This window comes from Gallus gallus, chromosome 10, assembly GCF_016699485.2.
Source record: "Gallus gallus isolate bGalGal1 chromosome 10, bGalGal1.mat.broiler.GRCg7b, whole genome shotgun sequence".
In the NCBI taxonomy this organism is placed as follows: domain Eukaryota; kingdom Metazoa; phylum Chordata; class Aves; order Galliformes; family Phasianidae; genus Gallus; species Gallus gallus.
In genome coordinates, this window is record NC_052541.1 from 9,104,267 (window position 1) to 9,126,854 (window position 22,588).

The 22,588-nt window shown below is 41.6% G+C and overlaps 2 protein-coding genes across 10 annotated transcripts in view; one reads left to right on the plus strand and one right to left on the minus strand.

Annotated features, from left to right (window-relative positions):
- Positions 1 to 2,230: 2,230 nt before the first annotated feature.
- LYSMD2 (LysM domain containing 2) lies at positions 2,231 to 12,720 on the plus strand. 2 transcript variants are annotated; one of them, NM_001293243.2, is made up of 3 exons: positions 2,231 to 2,599; positions 7,138 to 7,475; positions 11,932 to 12,720. In NM_001293243.2, exons 1-3 carry the CDS (start codon positions 2,402 to 2,404, stop codon positions 11,981 to 11,983), a joined length of 588 nt encoding a protein of 195 aa, NP_001280172.1. In that variant the 5' UTR covers positions 2,231 to 2,401; the 3' UTR covers positions 11,984 to 12,720. The 2 variants fall into 2 exon arrangements, with proteins under 2 accessions (NP_001280172.1, NP_001280173.1); NM_001293244.3 differs by lacking the exon at positions 7,138 to 7,475.
- Positions 12,721 to 15,232: 2,512 nt separating this feature from the next.
- SCG3 (secretogranin III) overlaps positions 15,233 to 22,588 on the minus strand; it is a 31,327-nt gene continuing 23,971 nt past the window's right edge. For 3 of the 8 annotated variants that reach the window (NM_001397846.1, NM_001293278.4, NM_001397848.1), the window contains 2 exons: positions 21,935 to 22,003; positions 15,233 to 17,812 (listed from right to left, as the gene is read on the minus strand). In NM_001397846.1, the coding sequence (NP_001384775.1) occupies positions 17,694 to 17,812; positions 21,935 to 22,003 (188 nt within the window). In that variant the 3' untranslated portion in view covers positions 15,233 to 17,693. Of the gene's footprint in view, positions 17,813 to 21,922; positions 22,004 to 22,588 lie in introns of all 8 variants that reach the window. The other 5 variants (NM_001293277.4, NM_001397847.1, XM_040706310.2 and 2 more) reach the window with 3 other exon arrangements.

Consider the following 22,588-nt stretch of genomic DNA (forward strand, 5'->3'; position numbering starts at 1 on the left):
TGAAATTTATTCAGGTCCTTCTTTCTTTGCTGCAATTAATTACAGAACCCAGGGCTATCATTTCTAAAGGGCAGGATTTGCCTCTGATCCCTGTCCTACATTGCACTGTTTCCCAGCAGAGGCTGCAGCATGAGCAGAGGCAGCAGTGCAGCTCCATGCAGCACCATTGCTGGGGGCAGCCCTGTTTTCATCTGTTCTGTCCTGGCTCCTGTGCACCTGCCCATGCGTGTAACCCACGAGGACAGTTTTATATGATCCTGAAGTTAAAACAACCCCATTGCGGCAGATCCCTCTACCCACATTGCTCCAGGTGTTGTAAGTTGTGAGGTCCCTAACTTGCTTGATAAGTAACATCGGGTAATGCTCTGTTTCATTTAGCATTCCACAGGGCAAAATCTGCCAACGCTTCTTTACTGATAAAATACCCGCTGACTAACTGATCATTAACAGAATGATTACCCAGCTAAAAGGCACTTTCCTCTCCACTTGGCCATTAAGTTATATGGGCTGCCTTAACAGCTGAGCTTAAGGCTCAGCTGATACTGATCTCTAGTTTAGAAGCTTCCTGACTTTAGCTTGTTGACCTATAAAACAAAGTAAACAAATCAAGACCACTGTGCACTAACTGACCTAGATATGGATTATTGTCAGAGATAAAAGGGCAGCTGGGAGCCCCCAGGAACAGGCAGGCAACGGACTGCATACACTTCATACTGTTCATCGCGTGGAAAGATTCATCGTGCTCTACTGAAAGGAAAAATATCCTCAGAACTACTTTAGGAAGACGAGCAGACAAACCCCTGACACAGACACATCACTCCTTCCTAGAATTACCTTTGGGAGCTAATACTACAGTTGTTACTCAGCAGTAGTTCCAAGTAAGCTTATCCTTAGCCAGATCCTGTACAGTGATATTATGTGAGAATGCAAGGTCTGTTATCTAGGTCTGAATGCCTCCCCTGGGAAAAAGCAAAAGGAGGTTTCCCCTTCTCCCCACATACAGCTCTAGGAAACCCTCAGGTGGGGCAGACGCTTCACAGTGCTGAGTTGAGGGCTCTGAAATGAAGGCTTTCACTTACACAGCTACATTTCTAGCTGCTATAGATAGCTGCAGCAACATCCTCCCCCGTGTGAAGTGAGTAATGGTGGATGTAAGGATGTCTGCGGGCTCAGAGCGATGACTCAGAGGAGGGAACTCCTCAGTCACATGCAAGTCTGATTAGAGCATCCAATCCAGCGCCCAATGAGGTGACATCAGTGCTACCAGCATTGCCTAAGGAAGTACCGATCATTTCAGCTCAAGAAATAGGTCTGGGCAAGCACAGTTTCACTGAACTGGAAGCTCACGTGGCAAAGGTCACAGAAGCAGTAACGAGGGAAGAGAAAGGACAGAAGACGGTGGGAAGGCAGGCAGCGGTCAGTGCTGCCAACAGACTCCGTGCCAAACAGAGGTCACGGCCTGGCACTAAACCGAGCAATTAAAGCTTTCATTACTGCAAGGCCTCGGCCCATCAGGAAATACCCAGCCATACATCAGTGAGCTGCTGGTACAGAGCAGCAGGGAGCACAGCGAGGAGCCCGGAGCACAGCGAGGAGCCCTGCCAGTGTGGCACCGCAGCACGAGGGCTCCGCTTCTGCCACTGCCAGGCGAGTAACTGCCAGCCCGGCAGCCTCGGCCTCAGCACAGGGCCAGCGAGCAACAGGCAGGCAGCATTTCCCTGCCATTGCTCACCATCACCACCCGATCACCTCCACGGAGATACTTCAACACTACGGGCACATCCTTACAGCTAGCAGTTCTCTTCCACGCAAACAAATCCTCGTTGATAAGTCACCTTGAGATTCTTCTGTAAATTACTTTGGACGCATGTAAGAAACACGGGTCCAAACGGGCTCCCTGACTTCAGCTCGGGCTCAAACATTTAACTCTTTTCGTTTTAGAGGGCATTCGCTGTAAACAGAGAGCGGGCATACAGCTGATCCGACCCGGGTTCGCGCCTCACGTTCGGATGAGAGGCTGACGCGGTCCCGGCTGCGGGCCGCACACGGCGGGCGCTCAGCGCCGCAGCTGCTCAGCTCTCCCGCCGGGCTGCGCTGCACTGCTGAGCCGCGGACCGCCCGCGCTGAGCGCACAGCGCGCGCCGGGACGCGCGAACGGAACGGCGCCCCCCGCGCCGCGCCAGGACGCACCGCGCACGCGCGCCGCCTTCGCGCACGCGCCGTCTCCGGCACGCTGCGTGGCGCGTGCGCGGGGGGCCCGCCGCGAGCCCGTCCGCTGCCGCCGTTACCGCCGTTACCGCCGGCGGGCGGGCGGCGCCTGGGTCGCGCCATGCCAGGGGGAAACCGGGCGGCTGCCGAGCGGGCGCGGGGCCGCGGGCGCTGAGGCGCGGCGGGGGGAAGCATGGCCGAGTCGCCGCGCGAGGAGCCGCCCGGCGGGCCGGAGTCGGAGGCCGAGCTGTCGCAGCGGCTGGCGCTCATCAAGGCCCGCTCGTACGGCAGCACGGCGAGCGTGGCCGCGCCGCTGGCGGAGCGCTACGTGGAGCACCGGCTGAGCGCCGGGGACACGCTGCAGGGCATCGCCCTCAAGTACGGCGTCACGGTAAGGCCCGTGTGACGGCGGCTCTGCCCCGTCGCGGCGCGGAGGGGGAAGAAGGGGCGCGGAGGAGAAGCGGCGCCGGTTGCGCTTTGGGCGTCCCCGCTGCTCGGCACGCACCGCGCGCAGCGATGCCGCCCCACGAAGGGATGCGTTTCCCCGCCGGGGGAATCTGCGCTCGCACCGCTCTGATCGGCACCGCGCTCAGCTCAGATGGCAGAGAACTGCGATTACGTTTATCTTCAGAAAGCACGTTGCGTTGGTATCAGCGTGTTGGCCGTGACCAGATTTTCCCCCGCCACAGCTTCAGGGCTAAATGCTCCCCCTGCTCATCTGACTGCCAGCACAGGGCTGACTTACAGCCGGCTCAGAAGCGCCACTCTTTTTGCATCCCCCAGAAAGGAGAGTGCGCTCCTATGGAACGCGTTAAGGGCTTCCCCCAGCCTATACCGGCAGCCCCTAACACGGCAGGTCGCTCCCTACCTCACTGACCTCCCCCTGCACCCCAGGCCCAGCAGGCTGTCAGCATTCCAGTGGTACCAACATGCACAACTGCACAGGATGCAGCAGCTGGTGAGCACAGCACGGGCACACAGCGAATGTCACTTTCACACCAGCTGCAGAGAGCACCTTCTGGTTGGGCTCTCTCCAGAAGAGGAACTGTGCAGTCCCAAATTAGTAGGCTGAATATAATGGGTTTCCTTTCCCTTCTCCAGCTCCAAAAACTGCTGAGGCTTCAACACTATTCAGCTTTTGTTGTGAAAAATGTTTATCTTCCCTTAAACAACTACAGAACTTTTGACCAAATCTTGTTAACAGCACTCTTGGCTGGCAAATTTGCATAGGTGTACATTAATAAACTTTTGCTGTGCTAACGACACATTTCAAGTATAAATGCTGGTTTTAAGATTTCATTTGTTGTTTCTTTGTTGCTAGTATTTTGCCTAGGAAACCAGAGCTGCTTCCCTGTAGACTCCAATTCAGAAAGGTTAAACTGACATGGGATCTCCCTCAGGGTACTGCCAAGTTAGCTGCAATCAGTCATTTGTTATTGCTCTAATGGTTTCATCCCAAGGTATGAATGCATGCAGACATGCTGGCTTTAAACAAAATGAAGACTCTTAGATGTTCACACAAGGATGAGGTAGTGAGTCCTCAGAAGAAGTCAGTCATTTGCTTCCTACACCGTGTATAGTAGTCTAAAACTGAGGGGTGCTGTGCAACATCAGAATTATCTTAGGTTGTCATGGCCTCCAGTATTACTGTTTCTGTAAGCTTCCCCATGTGGTTTTCCTCAAAGGGAGTTACGTTGTAGCAGAAGACATCCTTTCCCATGCCTGAGATGTCATCACACATAAGCAATTTGAGATGGATGGAAAGAATGTTTTAGAGACAGATCATTATGGTTTGTTTGGCCTCATCCACTGCTGCCCTTCACCTTTCTTCCCCCAGTGCTATTAATCTTGCATGGCTGAGGTTCATGAGATATTGCTTTGAACACTTAGGTAATTTAACCCCTGGTAATTAATAGCTCACACATTTAGTATCATAGTTATGGCTCACATAGAGTACCATTTTATGTCCTACAAAGGGATCCCTTCTAGTGGGGGGAGAAGGATGAGGTCTACTCAATTCACTGTGAAGCAGTTTTGATGAATTCAGCACCAGTTTACCCATTAGTGCTGCTTCAGTTACATTAAGAGGACTTTTGCTATTGTAGATCTAGCTAACAGAAGTCAGTTTGTTTCCTAGCACAGAGAAAACTGGTGTTAAATTCTGTTCTCCATGCATCTATGAATGTAGGAGTTACAGTTGTAGGAGAATATAGCACATTAAGTAATGTGTTCAAGACTATAAAATGATATTCATTTTAGAGACATGTTTCTTATTTCATTGTTACTAATGCAGATATGCACAGTCCTTTTCCAAATGTCACCAGGTAGTGTTTAAAGGGTATTCCAGGAAGAATTGACCACGGATAGTGTTGCAGTGAAGTAGGATAGAGAGTAGCACTACAATGCATTATTTATCAGCTGCTGAAGCATTGGCTTCCTAGTCCCCTTGTTAATGGAATCAAAGGTTGAAATAGGATTTTTCATCTTATATTGTTGTTTTCACAGAGAAGAGCTTCATGTAGCATTTTACATGTGAGTTTTCAGTATCCTTCAAGAAAGCCATCGACCTTCAGTAATGTTGAAAACTGGCATTTAAACTTGTGTCTGATGCTATTATGAATCTCATTATCAAGCCAGGCAGAGCTTCCTTTATGGCATTCCGATGGTACTTGGCTTGGGAAAGAGCTTAGAGATATGCCCTATACTACATAGTGTGCACTAAAGGTAGTTTCTAGTCTTCAGGAGCTGGGACAGTGGTGATCTCCTCTTTGATAGTTACTCAAACTTGATGCTGGTTATTCAAGTTTTGGAAAGAGATTAAATCCAGTTATGCTTTCATCTTAGCCAGCTAATTACTGCAGGTGGCTGCACCATCTCTGAAGAATAGAGCATTTTCTGTGTGTTTAATAGGTAGAAATAATTCAATGCTGAGTTTGATTTCATTGTTCTCAATAACTTCACCCTCCCTGATGTACAACCTTTCTAGAACCAATCTCCTATTTTGTTTGACCAGTATTTCATCAGGCTTCCAAGACCCAAGCAAATTCATCCATATACAACATCACAGCTGTTACTACTGCACAAATCTGTAACAGCAGTATAGCAGATGGTCTTACCACATAGAACAGATCTACTTCACATGCAAAAGTTTATCCTAGTTCTGCAAGCGGCCACACATCACTTAGCCTGGAGCATATGAGCATGCTGAGGATTCACATCCTCACCCTTCACTGATTTTCTTATGGAAACAAAACCAGTCTCTGTCCAGAGCAGACCATGTGGAAGCTCTTTCAATTACACCTCTCTTGCATTTTCTTCTCAAATCTGCTACGAGGCAGAGTAACATCTCCACTGCTTTACACTGGTTTTAGACTCCTTCCTCTTCTAGCATCTTCAGTGTGAGAAAGGAACTGGTTTAACACACTAACAGTGGTCTTCTCTTTTGCCATTAGGAAGGATACCAAGCAGTGGCAGAACAAAGTTTAGAAGAGCTTAAAAATGGCAAGCATAAGATAAGCAGAGCAATTTTTCATCATCCATTAGCTGAACTCAAGATACTTCAGACTCTGAAGTAGTGAGTGGCTAGTGCTTGCAGCTCTCAGCATTTTTCCTGGGGGAAACTGTAGCAGTAAAGTTCCTATTATGACAAGGCTTACCAGTTTCTATCTTACACAGTTCCACTCCCTTTTGTTTAATATAAAGGTATAGCACTGCTTCTCTGCATTAGAGGAATATTTTCAGTTTTGATTACACTTCTTTTCAAGCAGGTTTTATTTAGAGTGTGTCCATCACTGCAGCATAATTACAATTATGGATCACTGCCTATTGCAGTCACCAGGGGACTAAGACTTCTCCTGGTAAAGTCTTGAGCTCGAGTTATAACAGAAGTCATTTAATCATGGACAGTCATTTCTGGTGTGGGGTTTTCCTTTTTTTATAACTTGCAGTTGAGAAATAGAAAGTCAGCTTAACTCACTGACTTGAAAGGAAGTTTTGATGAGTGAGAACTTAATATTCATAAGGAGGCAGTCATAAACACACACTACAGCCTTTCCTTTGTAGAGCAACCTGAGACACTATTATGAATTCAGTTAAGTATAGAACAATTGGGGTTTAATACACATGACTGCTGATAAAAATGCGTCTACTTCATTCTTCCTTCTGCTATGACATAGCATTTGCTAATGAAGATTATGGAGTGTTGTGAGTAAAAGTTGCATAGAAAATATTTAAGTTATGTAGTGGGTCATATACATTCTGATGTAGAAGCATTTGTTAATCATGCCACAGAACTTAGTTTAATGGAGAAATGCAGCATGTAGTCTATGTAGTTGTATTGCAAATTGCTTAGAGGGCCTTGTATCCTTTTCCCAACTTCTTACTGAAACTTCAGTTGAAATCTGAACTTATTGTATCAGCTATGGGGAGAAAATGACATGGGTGAGGCATATACTGCCCTCCCTGTGTTTTTGGTGCTCCCTGCTCATAACTAACATGTCCTAGAATGTTCGTTGCAACTATCAACCCCTTGTTTATGCTGTGCATGCTTTTCACCAGAATAGTTCCCCTGTAGCAGCTGTTAGCAGTTGAGCCTTACTCTAATATAAATCCAAACCAGCAGCTCTTCTGCTTTTTCCTAAAGTGTTCATATGAGCCTGAAAGGACATTGGAAGACCATTTGAGAAATGCTTCTTCAGGTAGTACAGGACTTCTGGGAGGACCAATAGTGTGGAGTCAAGTCTGTATGCAAGGGAGAAGCTAAAATGTTGAATCTCTGAAGTCACTTTGAATGTGAAATAATTTTTTGAAGTCATTGCTACTGCTAAGTATAGTCTTATTGGAACTAGAGGTTACTGTAGCACTTCAGAAAGGTGACATTTTATACTTCACCAAAACCTAATAATTTACATTTTTTCCTATCTTTTTCAGATGGAACAAATAAAGAGGGCAAATAAACTGTTCACTAATGACTGTATATTTCTGAGGAAAACCCTGAATATTCCTGTTATATCTGAGAAACCATTACTGTTCAATGGACTTAATTCACTGGAGTCTCCCGAGAATGAAACAGTGGACAGCTCCCCTTCTTGTGAAGAAGGGCTAGTGACAGCTCAGGAAGAAAGTAGTTCTTCTCCCAGTCCTCAAGAACCTGACAATCAGCCCACTGCACCGGAAGAACTGTCTGCCAAAGATTTTCTTCAGAGATTGGACTTGCAGATTAAATTATCCAAACAAGCAGCCAGAAAACTAAAAGATGACAGTGTCAGGTAAATGCCACTTTGAGTATTAAGCATCCTCATTTCATCCTGGAGGCTCTTCAATCTAAACTGAGCCCTCTTTGTGGTGCATCTCAGCAGCTGTAGTTCTGTCCACAGCATGTCTACACTATCATCATGCACAAGACACATATACAGTACACCACTAGCAGGTGCCTTGACATGATGGTTAAAGATTGCCTCTATACATTATTCACAGAATTGCAGTACTACTCTATAAAAGCTACAATGCCAGCATTCTCCAAGATGTCTTGCTATGTAAGTAGGCAACTATTTATTTAAGCAAACCTAGTTTGCTGTAGAGTACTAAGCTAAAGCCTGCATGGATGCTGACGCAGGAAGGTGTTTCTCCTGCCCCAAGCTAACTCACAATGTGCTCCACACTGCAGTTTATTTCACTTAATGATCTTATCTCCTTTCCCTATGCAGTCCCTCCCTTCTTGGATTCACCTACTTAGACTTCTTTAGTATTTTCTATTGCAACCAGAAGTTCCTATGTATTTTAATCCTAGAAAAAGTAGTACCTTTTAACATTTGCCACAGTGATAGCATTTCTCATGACAGTAACAGAGGGAGCCACTGCAGGGAACTAGCAGCTCTTCTCTTACTGTGGGGATCTGGAAAGAGGTTATGCCAGCAAATACATACTTTGCTTTTGCAAACTTGTTTAATGTAAAGCTTCCACCATCATCCCAGTTCACTTCAAATACTGATACTTTCAGGGACCAAATCTGTAAAGCTTAGAGTCCCATTGTTTTATTAATAAGGTAAGAAATCATTCCAGCAATTTAAACATCTGTGCATGGGAAAAAATTGAGGGAAAATGGTATATTGAATTTAGTAACTGGACAAGCCTCATTTGGAAAAAAAATACATAAGACAAAGATAACAAATTCCATTATTCTGTGTTGCACTCCATGTACACACAGCTCCCCATTGCTGGATAGAAAATGAATACAACAGGACAAGTGACACTACTGAGAAAGCCTGCTTCTGCTTGCAGTTTTCTGTCTGGTCCAAAACTTCAAATCATGACTTCTCACCATACTTGTGAGCCTGATTTAGCAGGTGTTATAACATACCAAATTGTCCTTTACTTTTGTCTTAATGTCACCAAGAATTCATGCATGTACACACATCAATTCTGATCATGCTTATTTGGTATCTTCCTCAGGTACAGGTATCTGTTTCACAATAAGAAAGCCTTCTGCAACATAGAAGGCTTCTGGTGAATTTTTCTTTAATCTTAACTCTTGAAGTCACTCCTTAATATACCTCCTTCCTTTGCAAGTATTTAAACTTCTTCCCCACAAATCCTCTTGCTGTTGGAGAGAGGAGCACACGTGCAGATTTAAATTAGAAGTTGAACTTCAATAGCAATGCAAGTAGACAAGTGCCAGAGACTGCAGAATGTGATCTACTCAATTTGTGCTCACTGCCTTTCGCTCTTAGAGTTCATGGAAGGATGTAGTTAGATCTGTATTTAATATTACTATTACTGGAGTTTCCACTAAGAATCATGGAGTGGCTTCAGTTGGAAGGGACATTACAGATCATCTAGATCCAGCCACCCTGCCATGGGCAGGATTGCCAACCCCTCAATCAGTTTGCCCAGGGCTCCATCCAGTCTGACCTTGAATGTCACCAGAGACGGGGCATCCACAGCCTCTTTGGCAAGAAATCACTCCTTAAGGAACTCTCCAAGCAGGCATATTTACCCATGATGCAGCTCCGTGAGCAGCCTAAGGGAGTAAGCCTTGTTTTTTGGGGGGCAGTACTTTTATAGCAGGCCAAAAGAAATGCAGTAGTTATTAAAAGTTATTTGTAGTACACATAAAATGTAACTACATAAGTTCACTATGAAAGAATATCTATTATTACTTTCATCCACAGATGGCAGAAAAGCAGCTTGTAGTTTAAGAATATGCTAGTGCTTCATCTTGCTCAAAATGCTATTACATATGTCTCAGGATGCTGAAACTGAAATTAAGCTTAGCAATGCTTTTTGTATCAGACACTTGAACAACAGATCTAATACAAGCTCTTTGTAAGATACTTAATATTTTAGGGTAGTGCAGTAGGCTAGAACACTAAGGCCATCTGCTGTGCTTCTGGGACAGGTCATGTCTTTCTGCAACTGCATTTTCAGTGACAGATTTTTGGAAACGCTAATTGAATACAGCCACTCTAACCATTATTGCTTATATGAACCAATGTAATTAACCAGCATGCAGCACTGGAACAGAGCCTTATGTTGTTTTGTGCTCAGTTGCCTAGAACTGAGAATAGAAAAGAACGTGCTGAAGATTTGAAATTTGTAATAAGTTCAGTTAGTTTGTCCAATAATTGTTCACCATCATTAGCCTTCAGCTAAGAAAACATAACTCAAAGGAGGATACCTGTGAAGAATCACATTTTCGGGTTTCTAAAAGCTGAGCTCATGAGCTCAGATTGCTGCCTTGTTTGTGTGGATGCTAGAAGCATCTAAGGGTTGGATTAAAGTTTACTTCCTCAGTCACAAGTGTGCTCAGTCTTACAGATGTAGTTATTAGTATGCATCAGGTCATAACAACATGCAATAGCTTGCAGCAGGTCTCCTGTGCTTGCATCCTGCTGGGTTAAGTGGCAACAGCAGACATGAAGAGACAGCACTACAAAACATTGTTATGTTTTGCTGTTCCTTTTCCTGAAGGGGGACATTGCAGCGACTTATCACTTTGCTATTTTAAGCATCTTAAAGTGAAGGAAGAAAATTGTTCAGTCATTAAACATATACACACTGCCTTGTTGTTTCTTACGGGCCCTGGACCAAAGCTACTGCTATATAATCTCTCTTCATGTAAAGCTTTTTTTGTTTTTAAACCACCTGTAATAAGATGCATTTACTACATACAGTTCTAAAGATCTGCAATAGTAGCATTTTCTGACCATTGCCTTGACTTGGAGATAAGTGTTGTCAGTCTCTTCATTTAGCACAGTTCTGCAGCTTGAAATAAAGAAGCTGTTCTTGCTAACCCTTATCATAGCATACCTGAGCCTTGGTCAGAAGATTCCCCCCCCCCCACCGGTTCAAGCAGTCCCCTATTTCATGTCCCTGACACATACAGGAACCTCTCAAAGTTGGCTGTAACCCAAATGCCAGTCTTCTACCAGAGATGAACAGCTTGGACTAGTTTTGTGGTCTTTTTACTTTGGTAGGCTAATTTATTTGGTTCTGCCATCACCACACAACCGTGCAATAACTACATGTTTAACCAAAACCTTGTTTTTTGGGAGGCTTAATTTTTTTTCAACAAGTTGTTTCAAGACAAAAAGCAGTATCTTAAGTTTTTGGCTACACTACTCAGTAAGAGGGAAGAATTGTGAAAATGAGCATAATTTACTAAGCTGCTTGATTACTCATTGCTTTTTCCCTTCCATTTCTATTCTGAGAGGATAAGAAGATATATGAAATTTAAGCTATAGCTAATGATGTTTAGAAGTTAACACAAAAGTTTGCATGATTGGTTTTTGTATAGTTTGTGCTATTATTGGGTTATGTGAATAACCTTATCTTTGCATGCAGGCACGCACAACATTAAAAATAAATCCTTTGGGGCACACAGTTCAATAACTGAGAAGTCTTTCTGTTCTCACAAAAAAAAGCCAGAATTGGCAGCAGCTCTAAAGTTGTGTTACTGAACTATTCTTGAAGATATACTTCTGGAAAACAATGATCTTCAGAGTTTGAATTAGCACTGATCATTGCACTGCATTGGGTTCACATAAACTTTTTAAAGTAGTAGTATAATCAAGTAAACAATAAGCAGATGGAAGTTTCCTGAGAATTTTTAATAGCAACACAACTTTGGTTTATGCGGTCATTACACTGGAGATGGTTGGCAACTATTTTCTGCTAATAAAATCTAAGTGATCAGTCTGAATATTGATTGGTGCGTAGGGGGTATACATTCACAAAGTCACTCAGGAAATATCCTTGCAGCAACAAAACATAGATCTAGCTACAGCTCTGGTAGACTGCTCCCACCATGGCTTTGTTTGCCCCATTCCACATCCTCTGCCACTCAGAAGGCTTTAAGTAGAGCTTCTTTTTTAAAAGAAGAATGGAGAGCAGCAGTACTGGAACTTCAGCATGCTTCTACTTGTTTATCCTTCATACAAGTGCCAAATAATAAGAAATACTGTAAGGGGTCATTGAACTGTACATGTTCTGATGTTGAACTTTTTCAACTTTTATTTTCATCTTTCTGTTTTGGAAAATAATGAGAATTCCAGACATACATAAGGAATAGTAGTATACAGCACAGTGTTATTCTTAGTAGGAAATGCCAGTCTTATCTATTCTGACCCAGTAGGAAAACTGGTTATTTGCATTTTTGTGACAGCTTTACTGTTGAAGCATGATATCTGTTCCTAACCTGATGCTTATGGATCATTCTCTTTCTAGAGAGGAGGAGAATGAGGAAGGTCCCTATGCAACTTCTTCATATCACCAGTAGAAGACAGATGTGATGGCCTGAAAACTTCCCATGAAATCAGTTCTTAAAGAACTAAATGGTCAGTAATTCAAAAAAGTCTTTTGGACTCATCATCATGATGTACTTTATATAAGTCGTGAATAGGTAATTGCACTGAAATTGACCTCTTCTGCCTTCTGTAGGTTAATGTCCTTATGCTATATCAACAAACGGTTTAAGCCTTCCAAATCTAGCAATGGCCTTTATGCCCCTTCTGTGCAAACTGTAGCATGGTAGCAACAATATATCCTTGAGGTCACCCTTGAAGCAGGATGTTGATCTTTAGTAAAGGTTTTGTAAATACTTGTTAAAGTTAAATTTGTTTTAAGTATTTAAAATGTTAAATAAGTTTGCTTGTAAAAAACAAACCATAAATGAAAATTTACTTACTCTGCAGACACAGACAAGTTTGCTGTGGAAACTGTGTCTACTTCAGGGCTGCAGAACTTGCCTCTGAACTGTGTGTGTCTGTGCAGTTATAAGAACACTGGTTTATTGCTTGAGAGAGGTATTTGACTTGTTTTGATTAGTTAAAGCCTTTATCATTAATGAATTGTCCACAGACTGGATTTTTGCTAATAAAATGAAAGAGTTACAGTGAGAGTGTTTTCCTTTGTGAAATACAGCATTGGAATATCAGATGTGTGTTCTTGTGTGCAGTTATATATTGTGTGGTTTTAATTTAATAAAGAAATTCCAATGTGTTTGTTCATAATGAAGTCAGCTTGATTCTAGTCTAGCTTTTGTGAAGAATGACTTGTTCAATTACTTGATCTGTTAGATGCTAACTTCGTGGCAAATATGGTCCTTTACTATGTATGAAGCTCTGCCCTTGCTTCTTCCTCTACATACACAGAAAATTCTTAATTTCTTGTTTATGAGAAATATTTACTGCTCATGAGACTCCTAATGACTATTTGATCTATGTAGTCGTGCAGCCAACCAAAACTTTTCATTAAAATTAACAAGAAACACTGGCAAGCCTTCACTATTCTAAGTGTTCAGGTGTGCAGATTGACCCCACCTGAAACTCAGGAAGACAGAGTGCAGACCACATTCACTCGTTGTCCTGTAGCTGATACATGAGCAACTTTGTCTTAATCATACTAGATTTTTTCCCCCTCAGTCATTCAATAGGCTTCAATCTTTTCAGTAAAGAATTGCTGCATTCCTGCTGCAACAGATGCTGTTTCCTTTTTATTAGCTTCCAAATCCACTAAGACTAGTAGTAAGCCGCACCAGAGAAATCCCTAAACAAAAAAATACACATACACCTTGAAATAAAAGTTTGAATCCCAGCTGGAATTGGTATTCCCTCACAGCTTGCAGTAATTCACATCCAGCAAGCTCATTCAGGCTCTCTCTTAACACCAATGCTGTAGAAGTCTGCAGTGACACACAAGCTACCAAGAAACAAGGGAACTTTAGAGTACAGAAAAGAAAGCATTTACCTTTAATGAAACCAGTGATAGTTTAAAAAAAAAATCAATAAAAAAACGCAGTAGATATTTGTGATTGTTGCTTAGAAACACTCTTCAACTGTTCTCAGTTAACTCTAGTAGGACATCTCCAAAGCCAGAATAAACTTTTTTCCGAAGAGGTCCCAGTTAAAGGACTGGATACATTTTGTAGCCTTTCAGGAAAAAAAAAAGAAAAGTTCTTCCTTCTGAAGACTTGCAGTTTCAATACCTTCTCCTATCCAGCCCACAACACAGGAACATTTTGTTAAACAGGTCAGAAACACAGGCAGAGACCCATCCCCCACGCCGTTCTCCTCAGGAAGGAGCAACCACAGGCTCCAGTCAGGCCTCCAGCTCAGGACATAGCACCCTGACTGACCCACAGCACCTCTTCTCCCAGGAAGCCTCAGGACACCAGCATTCAGCACAGCATCCGTCAGTGTAGCTCAGCAGAGACATCCAGCCCATCCGTTTCACACAAACACAATCCCCAGGGAGAATTTCAGTGCCACCACTAACAAGAACAGCAGCCTGCAGGAGGCCCTACCTCACCCGCCACAGCCTGGGGCAGGCGCTGCTCCTCAGCTCAGCAGGAACAGGCCTCACAGCCACAAGAGCAAATCTTCAGCACTTGAATCCCCAAACCAGAGTACTCCATCCAACCAAACCATAGGGCAGAGTACTTGTTAAGACTTCTTGGGCCTCTAGGCAGGCCACAGGGCCTGTAGAGCACAGCTGGGCCTAGTCAAGGCCTAAGGGCTCCACTGGCTCTCCTCAGCAGTACTGGCAAGTCAGAAGGCTGCTCTGCACAGACCGGTCCTGCCTGAATGCTGACCAGGAGCAGACAGAAAGAGTAATTATTCAAGATGGAATTTCTCTGCTCTATAAATAACAGATTTCTAAAATAAGTGACTTTGGCATTTCCTATAATGCAATGGAAAGCACAGCAACAACAGCAGAGAAGCAAGATCCCAGGTTACAGCAAGTAAAGATCAGCTCAAACACAACAGCCACAAGCAAAGAAACAAAGAAAAGAACTGCTTACCTTCAGAAGGCCTCAGGTATGTAAGAATCTCCAGTAAAATGCTTTCACCTCCACTGCCAACCCTTAAATGAGGTGTGGGAAGGGGTGGATCCTGGCTGCACCCCTTCCAGTCACTCAGGTGCATTGAATTGCATGCACCTGAGCTCCCATGGGTTGGCCCTGACTTCCCACCAGGTGCTCCATCACTGGTTCAAGCCCTGACTTAGCATTTCCCCTACACCTGTATATTTTGTTTTTCACATCTTCAGTCTTCCTACACTTGCAACTTCTTTTTTTTTTTTTTTTTTTTGCTTATATATTTTTTATCAGTCATTGGGATTGAATGGGGAAATTTCAGGCAGAAGGGAAGTGCACAGTGCAGATTAAATTCCTTGTTTTGCAGCTGCTCAACTGGAAAAACCTGCACATCTGTAGCTTTTACAGATTTCTTGAGTCAAAGCCTGAGAAGTCTTGAGGAAGTCTAATGAAATGTGGGATGTATTTGATAAAATGTTTTCATTTGAGATCCATTAATAATGTGGCTGGAGCCTATTAAACCCCTCTGTCCAACTGACTCAGCTATCAAGGGCTGCAGTTCCCCTGAATGTTCTCAGAGTGGGCCTGCCCATTCCTTCAGCCATCAGCGAGCAACTCCTATTGCTCTGTGTCAGGGCCTCCTCCAAAGGCTGGGTATTGGATAGAAAAGATGCATTCTCCTTAACGCACAAAAGCAGCCTTATACTACCATGGCTTGTAGTAAAGTGTTTAATAAAGTACAGTATCAGACACAGTAGTCTAATAGAAAAACTCAAACTGTGAATACCATATATATTGTACTTGTTACATTTTCAGTGATAATTGTGAGAGTGAAGGTTTTCTGAAGGATCCAGCAGAGATACAAACAACATAGAAACTGTTTTTTGTCATTTTAGAACCAAGCTTGTGCAAGTGTTGAACATACCTTTCTCACCAGGAAAAAGGAAAGCACTGACAGAATGTGATTTACAGTTCATGTACTAAATACCCAACAGCAGGTGTCCAGTGTTAGTGTGCCTTCAAAATAAGGACTGATGAGGGCTGTAGTGCAGGTTGAAACTCAAGTCACTACATTCAATTTTATTTAGCATAAGTCAAAGCCTTTCAGAAATGCAGGGTGGTTTGTCAGGCTGGCTGTATGTTTACTTTCCAATTCTGAAAGGTAACTGATAGATATTCATTTGATGTACAATCAAACCAGTATTATAAGCATTCAAATAACATGTTAAATGTTTGGGCTTGGGCAGGATGGGAACTGAATCTCATCAGAAGAACCATTGCTGGGATTGCTTATGTAAACATCAGAGGGCTTGATCAGTTCTCAGCTAGACACTGTGTTGGTGGAATCATATCTACATATGTTCTAAATTGTACAGAGCAGCAGGGTAAGCACTGAACAGGTTCAAGAATACGTGTACTCTGAACTGGGATTGGGTCATACCCATTGTTTGGGTTTTTTTTTGGTAAATGATGTCATATATATTTTGTTGAAGTTGTAACATCTAGCAAATTGAGAGGTTAAAAATATTGGACCAGTCTTTGTGGACACAAACTGTTTTATAATCACAGGTTGTTGATAGATGATGTATTTCTGTTAGTTCCGGACTCCTGAGAGGCCAAAGAGAGAAACTAACTTCTAACAAAACTATAATGTTATTATACTACACAGTATACTGACAGGAAAAGAAACTGCATTTTACAAACTATCTGTAAGGTTTCTGTGAATACACTTTTGAATACTGTTTTAACAAAAAGATCACCATTTGTGACTGATACTGCAATTCAGTGATCCATATCGGGATGTACTTTTTGGATGCTAGGAAGCATTCATTAGCTTACACGTCATCTGTTTTCAAAGAGCTATGTTGTTTCACCTCATTGCTATCACATTCATTTAACGTTTGTTACCAATAATGTTCTATTGATAATGTTCAGTTGATAATTTATGTTTTACAAGGATGCCAAAGTTGGCTGTGAAACACTGTTCCAATCTTCCCCTCAACTTCAGCATCCAATTGTGCTGTGGAAATAGGAAAGGAAATGATCTGCCCATTTATGAACTTAGTGCTATGCAGGCAGTACTCTGAGTCTTCCTTCACTGCTCTTACTTTGTGAGTTCTTCAGGCACAGAATCATCCATTCACTTACATGCGAAAAGATTTCTTACGCCATTCTTCATAAACTCTGCAAGTTGAGGAAGAGTGGAATTTTTGTTTCCCTTTTTCACCCTTTGGGTACCAACTAATTGCCTAGTGACAGCAAGTACCAAGTCAGTAAGCAGACCATGGACTTGATATTCAGAGATGCTGAGATCTGATGGGTTCATTCAGTCCAGAAAAACAGGGCTTGTGTTTCTAAAAGCATCTCCAGTTGCAAACTATTTCCCTGCAAAATGGCTTTAATTGCTTTCCTTTTTCTTTTTTTTAATAAGAAAGTAATGGTTATTTACACTTGTTATCAGGCTACTCACATCAGGAATCCAGCAAATGCATGCACAGTCATAAAATGGTGCACTAAGGAGAACTTTTAGACATGCTTAATGAAGCTACCGGGGAGAATGGAGCTCTTTAAAAAGAAAGGCAGTTGTGTCAGAGATGTGACTGTTAGCTCATGACACTGCTCCAAGTTAGAGAATACTACACAAAAGAAACAAAAAAAGTCAAGAAAACACATGCTATTAGGATTTTAAAACAAGATCTCTGGATGTAAAATATTAAGATTGATAAAAACTTTAATAGGTAAATTATTTTCAAATCTTTTATTTAAAGATCTATTAACTATTTCCTAATAATGCCCTTTACATAGTTGCATCTATAGAAAGCTAGTGGAGTGAGAGCAAAAAGGTGCAGCATTAAAAGACTTCTCCATCAGAAATGATAGGTTTATCTACAAAGTAAACCAAACACAAATCAAAGAGAGCATTACGTAAATATTTACCCTGTCAAATAGAAAGTCAGCATCAGAAGTTGGTGTTTAGATTTGATTTGCGAGTGTAGGAAAATACAGTATGCAGTCAGTGTACAGAGCACTATAGCTCTCCATTTCTAAAAAGTTATCAGTACAATGTAAAGGAATTTCTAACAGTATCTTCAAAACAACAGACCATAAGTCATTGAGCTGGGATGGGGGAAAGCTACACTAGTTCTCTACATGGTGGGCAGCCACCAGCTTTTTACAGGCTGCCATATATGCGTTTAATTACATCAGCCTCTTCCTTGTCCAGGATGCCCTTGTCCACATATGCATCTGCTTGCTGATCAATGAAATCTCTCAGCTTTGAAAGATCATAATCTGAAAAATAAGAATTAATTTACACAATGAGTTATACCCATAATATTGCTCCACTTAAGAAACAATGCCATTGCAAAGTTAGTCCCACAAAGGCACTTATCTAACACAAAGGGAATTCACCACAAGTACAGCTTGTGAAGCAGGAAAAAAAAGAGAGCCACCCACACAAAGTCTTCTTCCATCTCTTGGCGGTTTTACTACTCGAGAGTAATAATCATCTCTTGCTCTTACTTGTTTGATGGGAAATGCTCAAGTAAGAATATCTTCTGGTTCAGAGATTTGGTGTTCTAGCCCGCATGTGAAAGCTGGTGGTAAAGCCCTATTATTTTCACAGTTGTCATGGATTTAAATGAAAGTATTACACTGACTGTTTCCAGAAAAATTCTCATTTACTGCGGACACCTGCATCAAATATGGGCTTTTTAGAAAACTCAGGAAATTAACTTCCTGAAGCTAAATGGCAACAACATAAATATTTACATCAATACAAAACATAACATCCTGATTTGAAAAATACTGCAGAGTAGTCTCTATGACAGCGTTACTGTCAAAGAGGCCTTAGAGAGTCTGTATGTCAATCTGCAATACAGTGCAGGAAGATCCTTTCTCCTTTTCTCATAGATGGTTGCATCTGTGCAGCATGATTCATTTTCTATACATTAAAAATATTTTCCTATGGTAGAAAACGTCACCATTTCCCATGAACAGAAATATAAAGCTTCATCTGTTAGAACCACAACTTAGTAGTCTGGAAAACACTGATGTCTTAGGGCTTTATACCAAGTTAAATGAATTACTATCTTTTACAAAACCAGGTTCACCCTGAGTATTTCAGTATGTGTTATGTTTGTACAGATTTTGTAAGGTAGCCCAATGAGTTTCACCATATAGCAGTACATGGAAGGACTTTCTTTCAAACTGAATATTGCTAAAAAAACAGGTAATTATTTTTCTGACTTTTTATAGCTAAGTGCCCAAGAACGTGTAGAAGTAGAAAGATATTAAATAAGCAAATTTATACTTGTGGTCTTTTTAAAAACAGTATAAGGCAATTACAAGTCACTAATTCAGAAAACATATATTCAAAGCTCCCCACGGCTTCAGGGATATCTTCTCCATATCCGAGCTAGCAGGAATTTTGCCATTTGCTGTACTGAGGCCAGGATTTTATTTTCGTTTTGTTATGGGCTTAAGGAAATTTAAGCCATTTGTGGCTCCATCTTATCTCAGTAATATGGCATGAAATAGCAATTTAGTAATAAGGTTGTGAGATTTGATTCAGGTTGATAGAATGAGAGACTCCAGTAGAAGACACCATGGAATTGTGGAATGGAAATGAATGGAATAACAAAGACTAAGTTAATATAACATCCACATTACCCACATTATAATTCCTAGGCTTTTTTTTTTTTTTTGTCCTATAGTAGTATTAACAACTCCATCATTAAACAGATCTGTGAAGGCTGAATTTCAAATACCATCTACATGGGATTATAACCATTAAGATACCAATTTCTGGCTAATTGGTGTATTTCGTGGCAATTTGATTTTTTCCAGAAGCCTCTTAATTTCTAATGCTTATTTACAGGCTATTAATTTGTGCAAGTAATTAGATAAATAACCACAACAGCTGCAGCATTACACTGAGTTGTTGAAACGGCTACGGTATATAAAGTAAGGTCTTATTTGTATATTCAAATCAAGCCATTTGCTATGCATCCTGCAATTAATTGCAGAGTTTATTTTTATTCCTAAATGGCGACTCAGTGTCATGAAACTACCTAAGGATTCTGTGAAAAATCCAAACATGCTATTTGCATGTGTTAGATGAGTCACAGCTGTGCTCTTTGGAGACTATGAGGTAACAGAACACGCAGCAGCCCACACCCAGCGGTGGGAGAGATGTTATTTTCACACCAGAGTGGAGCTGCTCTTTAAAGAGCACGGGTTTCACAGATCAAGCCAGGTCTGGGAGATAGTAAGGACAGGCCCAGAGCATCAGAGGGACAGAGTTCTGTTCTTCCTGTATATGCAGACAAACTCTGGACGCAAAAGACAGGCCAGAATCTGGGCCTGTGGCACGTTTCTCTTTCATGCAACCAGACCACTGAAGATAACTTGCCTTCTAATGAGACAACTGATATTTTTAAACTGGGAAACTGCAAATAAATGTTTCCAAGGTCATTAGTCATTGAATGAATTCTAACTTCCACTGAAATTCATATAATGATTTATATATGATATATACTTGCCTGAAGAAAACCTAAACCTCTTTAAGTATATCCAGAGAGTAATCCTGGAATCCATGTGTAAGAATAGAGAAGCCTGGCTCTTTTAATACATGAATTACTTTGTAAATCATTTTCCTGCTAGCTCCCAGATGCTATACGGTAGTGGATAAGTGGTTGATGGGCACATAAATAACACCTAATCTCATACTGAAGGAACACAACACAATGCATTCACTGTTAGATAAGGTTACTCTGACTGTACTTCCCTTATCATAATTGCAGGAGAACTGAATTAGCATTTTACAGAAATGACAATTATGGAAAACATACAATATCTATGATGTATTGGAAGACTAAGGACTGTTTTCTAATTTGGTCATAACTTACACTGACTTTAAGGCTCATTTCCATTGCCAGAGGACAGTAAAGATATTTTAGTGTAGACGAAAATCCATTTACACAGAAAGCCATGCATTCAGCACTAACCCGGTGCATTCATTTTCTGGAAGTATTAACATCAGTACATCTTAATGCATTTCCAAGCAGATAAAATGCTATCGATCTGCACTGCCATTTTCAGGCTGCAGCAGCATGACAGGAAAGGTTACTGATGAGGAGGGGTGAGGGGCTGCCCTGTCGGTACGTGTGATACAGAGAAATAATGGCATGTGACTGAGAGCTAATTATTGTGATTATATTATCATTTTTAAACAGATACGTATTAGAAGTGGCTGGAAATCTCGAGCAAAAAATACAACTGTAGTTGTTGCCATTGTGAATGGTTTTAAGATGGGAAAAAATAACTGTAGCCTTGAAAGAAAAAGTCCTTCCTATTACAGTTTTTGTATAGGAAAATGAACGTGCTAGCCTGTAGGCACTCCCTTGTTTCTGAAATGTGATTTATATACACTATGGCTCACAGAAGGGGAAGCTAGATTACCCACGGCTAATCTTATCTCAGATCCCCTTCTGCTCGACTGGCACATGAAGGATTCTTCTCGCCAGGCTCCGCTCATACCCAAGGGATGGATCCCTTAGCTAGGAACCGTCACTTACAGAGCGGGTGACAGCAGAAGTCCCAGCAATAGCAGAGAGGATAGGAGGCTGGTTTCACAAAAGATCTTGAGGGAAAACATGATACAGATAAATAAAGGTCTGTGAAAAATAAGCTGGAAATCCTGCTGCTGTTAGATTCCTCCCTCCAGCTCTCATACAGCCATGTCTCCAAGGAAGAGTCAAATGGTGGAGCAGCTGGTGAGCAGACCCTGTGCATCTGCTTCAGTCAGTGCTCCCCTTCTACAAAGCTTTGCATGTGAGAGATACAAGTCATTAGCTTGAATTGGGCTGCAGTCCAATGTAATACAGTGCTAATGACGTAGGTTTGTATTTTAACTACTTAATTCACAATTATAAATCAAAACTCACTATTTGTGATGGCATGCACAGTGCTAGCCAGATGCACTGAGCTTTTCTAGACATATCCAGGCATTTAAACAGATGTTTATCTGCTGTATAAAATCATAATTAAAATATATGTTGAACAAATGAAACACTTGATGTAATTAACGTACTTTTGGCTGGTGACAGGTAGACAGCTGTACCTATCTGGGTGGTATGTGAGTAACTTCCAGCTTAGTCACTGTGCTTTTTGTGGGCAACGGCAGTTTGAGACTGTTTCCATGAGTTTGCCTTCGTCTGCTATTTTCATTTATTGATATAAATAATACAGGTCACGTAAAAGTTAACTTGTAAGGTCACCCATTATCACTGCAGTAGATATGCAGTTTTACATTACTGATATCTAACTGGTAATACACTGCTAAGTTATACAATTTAAGTGATATGTTCTGCAATGTACATGGTGCATTTTACTTCATACCTTCTTTGTTACCTTGTTTGTTGTGCTTTTTTAGCCATTCTATGTTCTTCTTGATTGCTTCCAAATATGCCTCAGCTTTTCCTAGAGGAAAGGATAAGCAAAATTAAGCACTTACATCAATGATTGATGCAGCCTGTTTAACTGAGCGAAGTTGGTTACAGCAAAGGCAGATTAAAACTATTCTTAGTTTCTGTTTAAAAGCTGAGTCCTGTCAACCTTAGTCAGTGAGAATTCCCGCAGACAGCTATGGGGTTTTATCTGGACAAGATTAGTCACCCACAAACTTAGAATCAGGTCTTCTTTTTTCTCTGTCTGTGCATAACTTTTGGCAGCATCCCCAGGTACTGTGTATGAGAATTGTAGGCAAGCTTTATCTTCTTGATCATAACTGTTCAGCAAAAATGAAGCTGTTAAGACAGTAGGGGATGATTTAATAAGACTGAAAGCACTGACTGTCTGCTTGTATACAAAGTGTCAGAAATCTTTGTTCATCAGTACTAACAGCATATCATGGATACAAGATCGTGAATGTTTTGGAAAGACAAGCTGAAATACAGCTACTTACACCTGCTGAGAGAGAGGAAGCACTAAAAGCATTAAAATGATCATAAGTCCTTTTTATAGCTGAAATTTTAAAGTATGGCTATTTTTGGACCAGAAAGCACA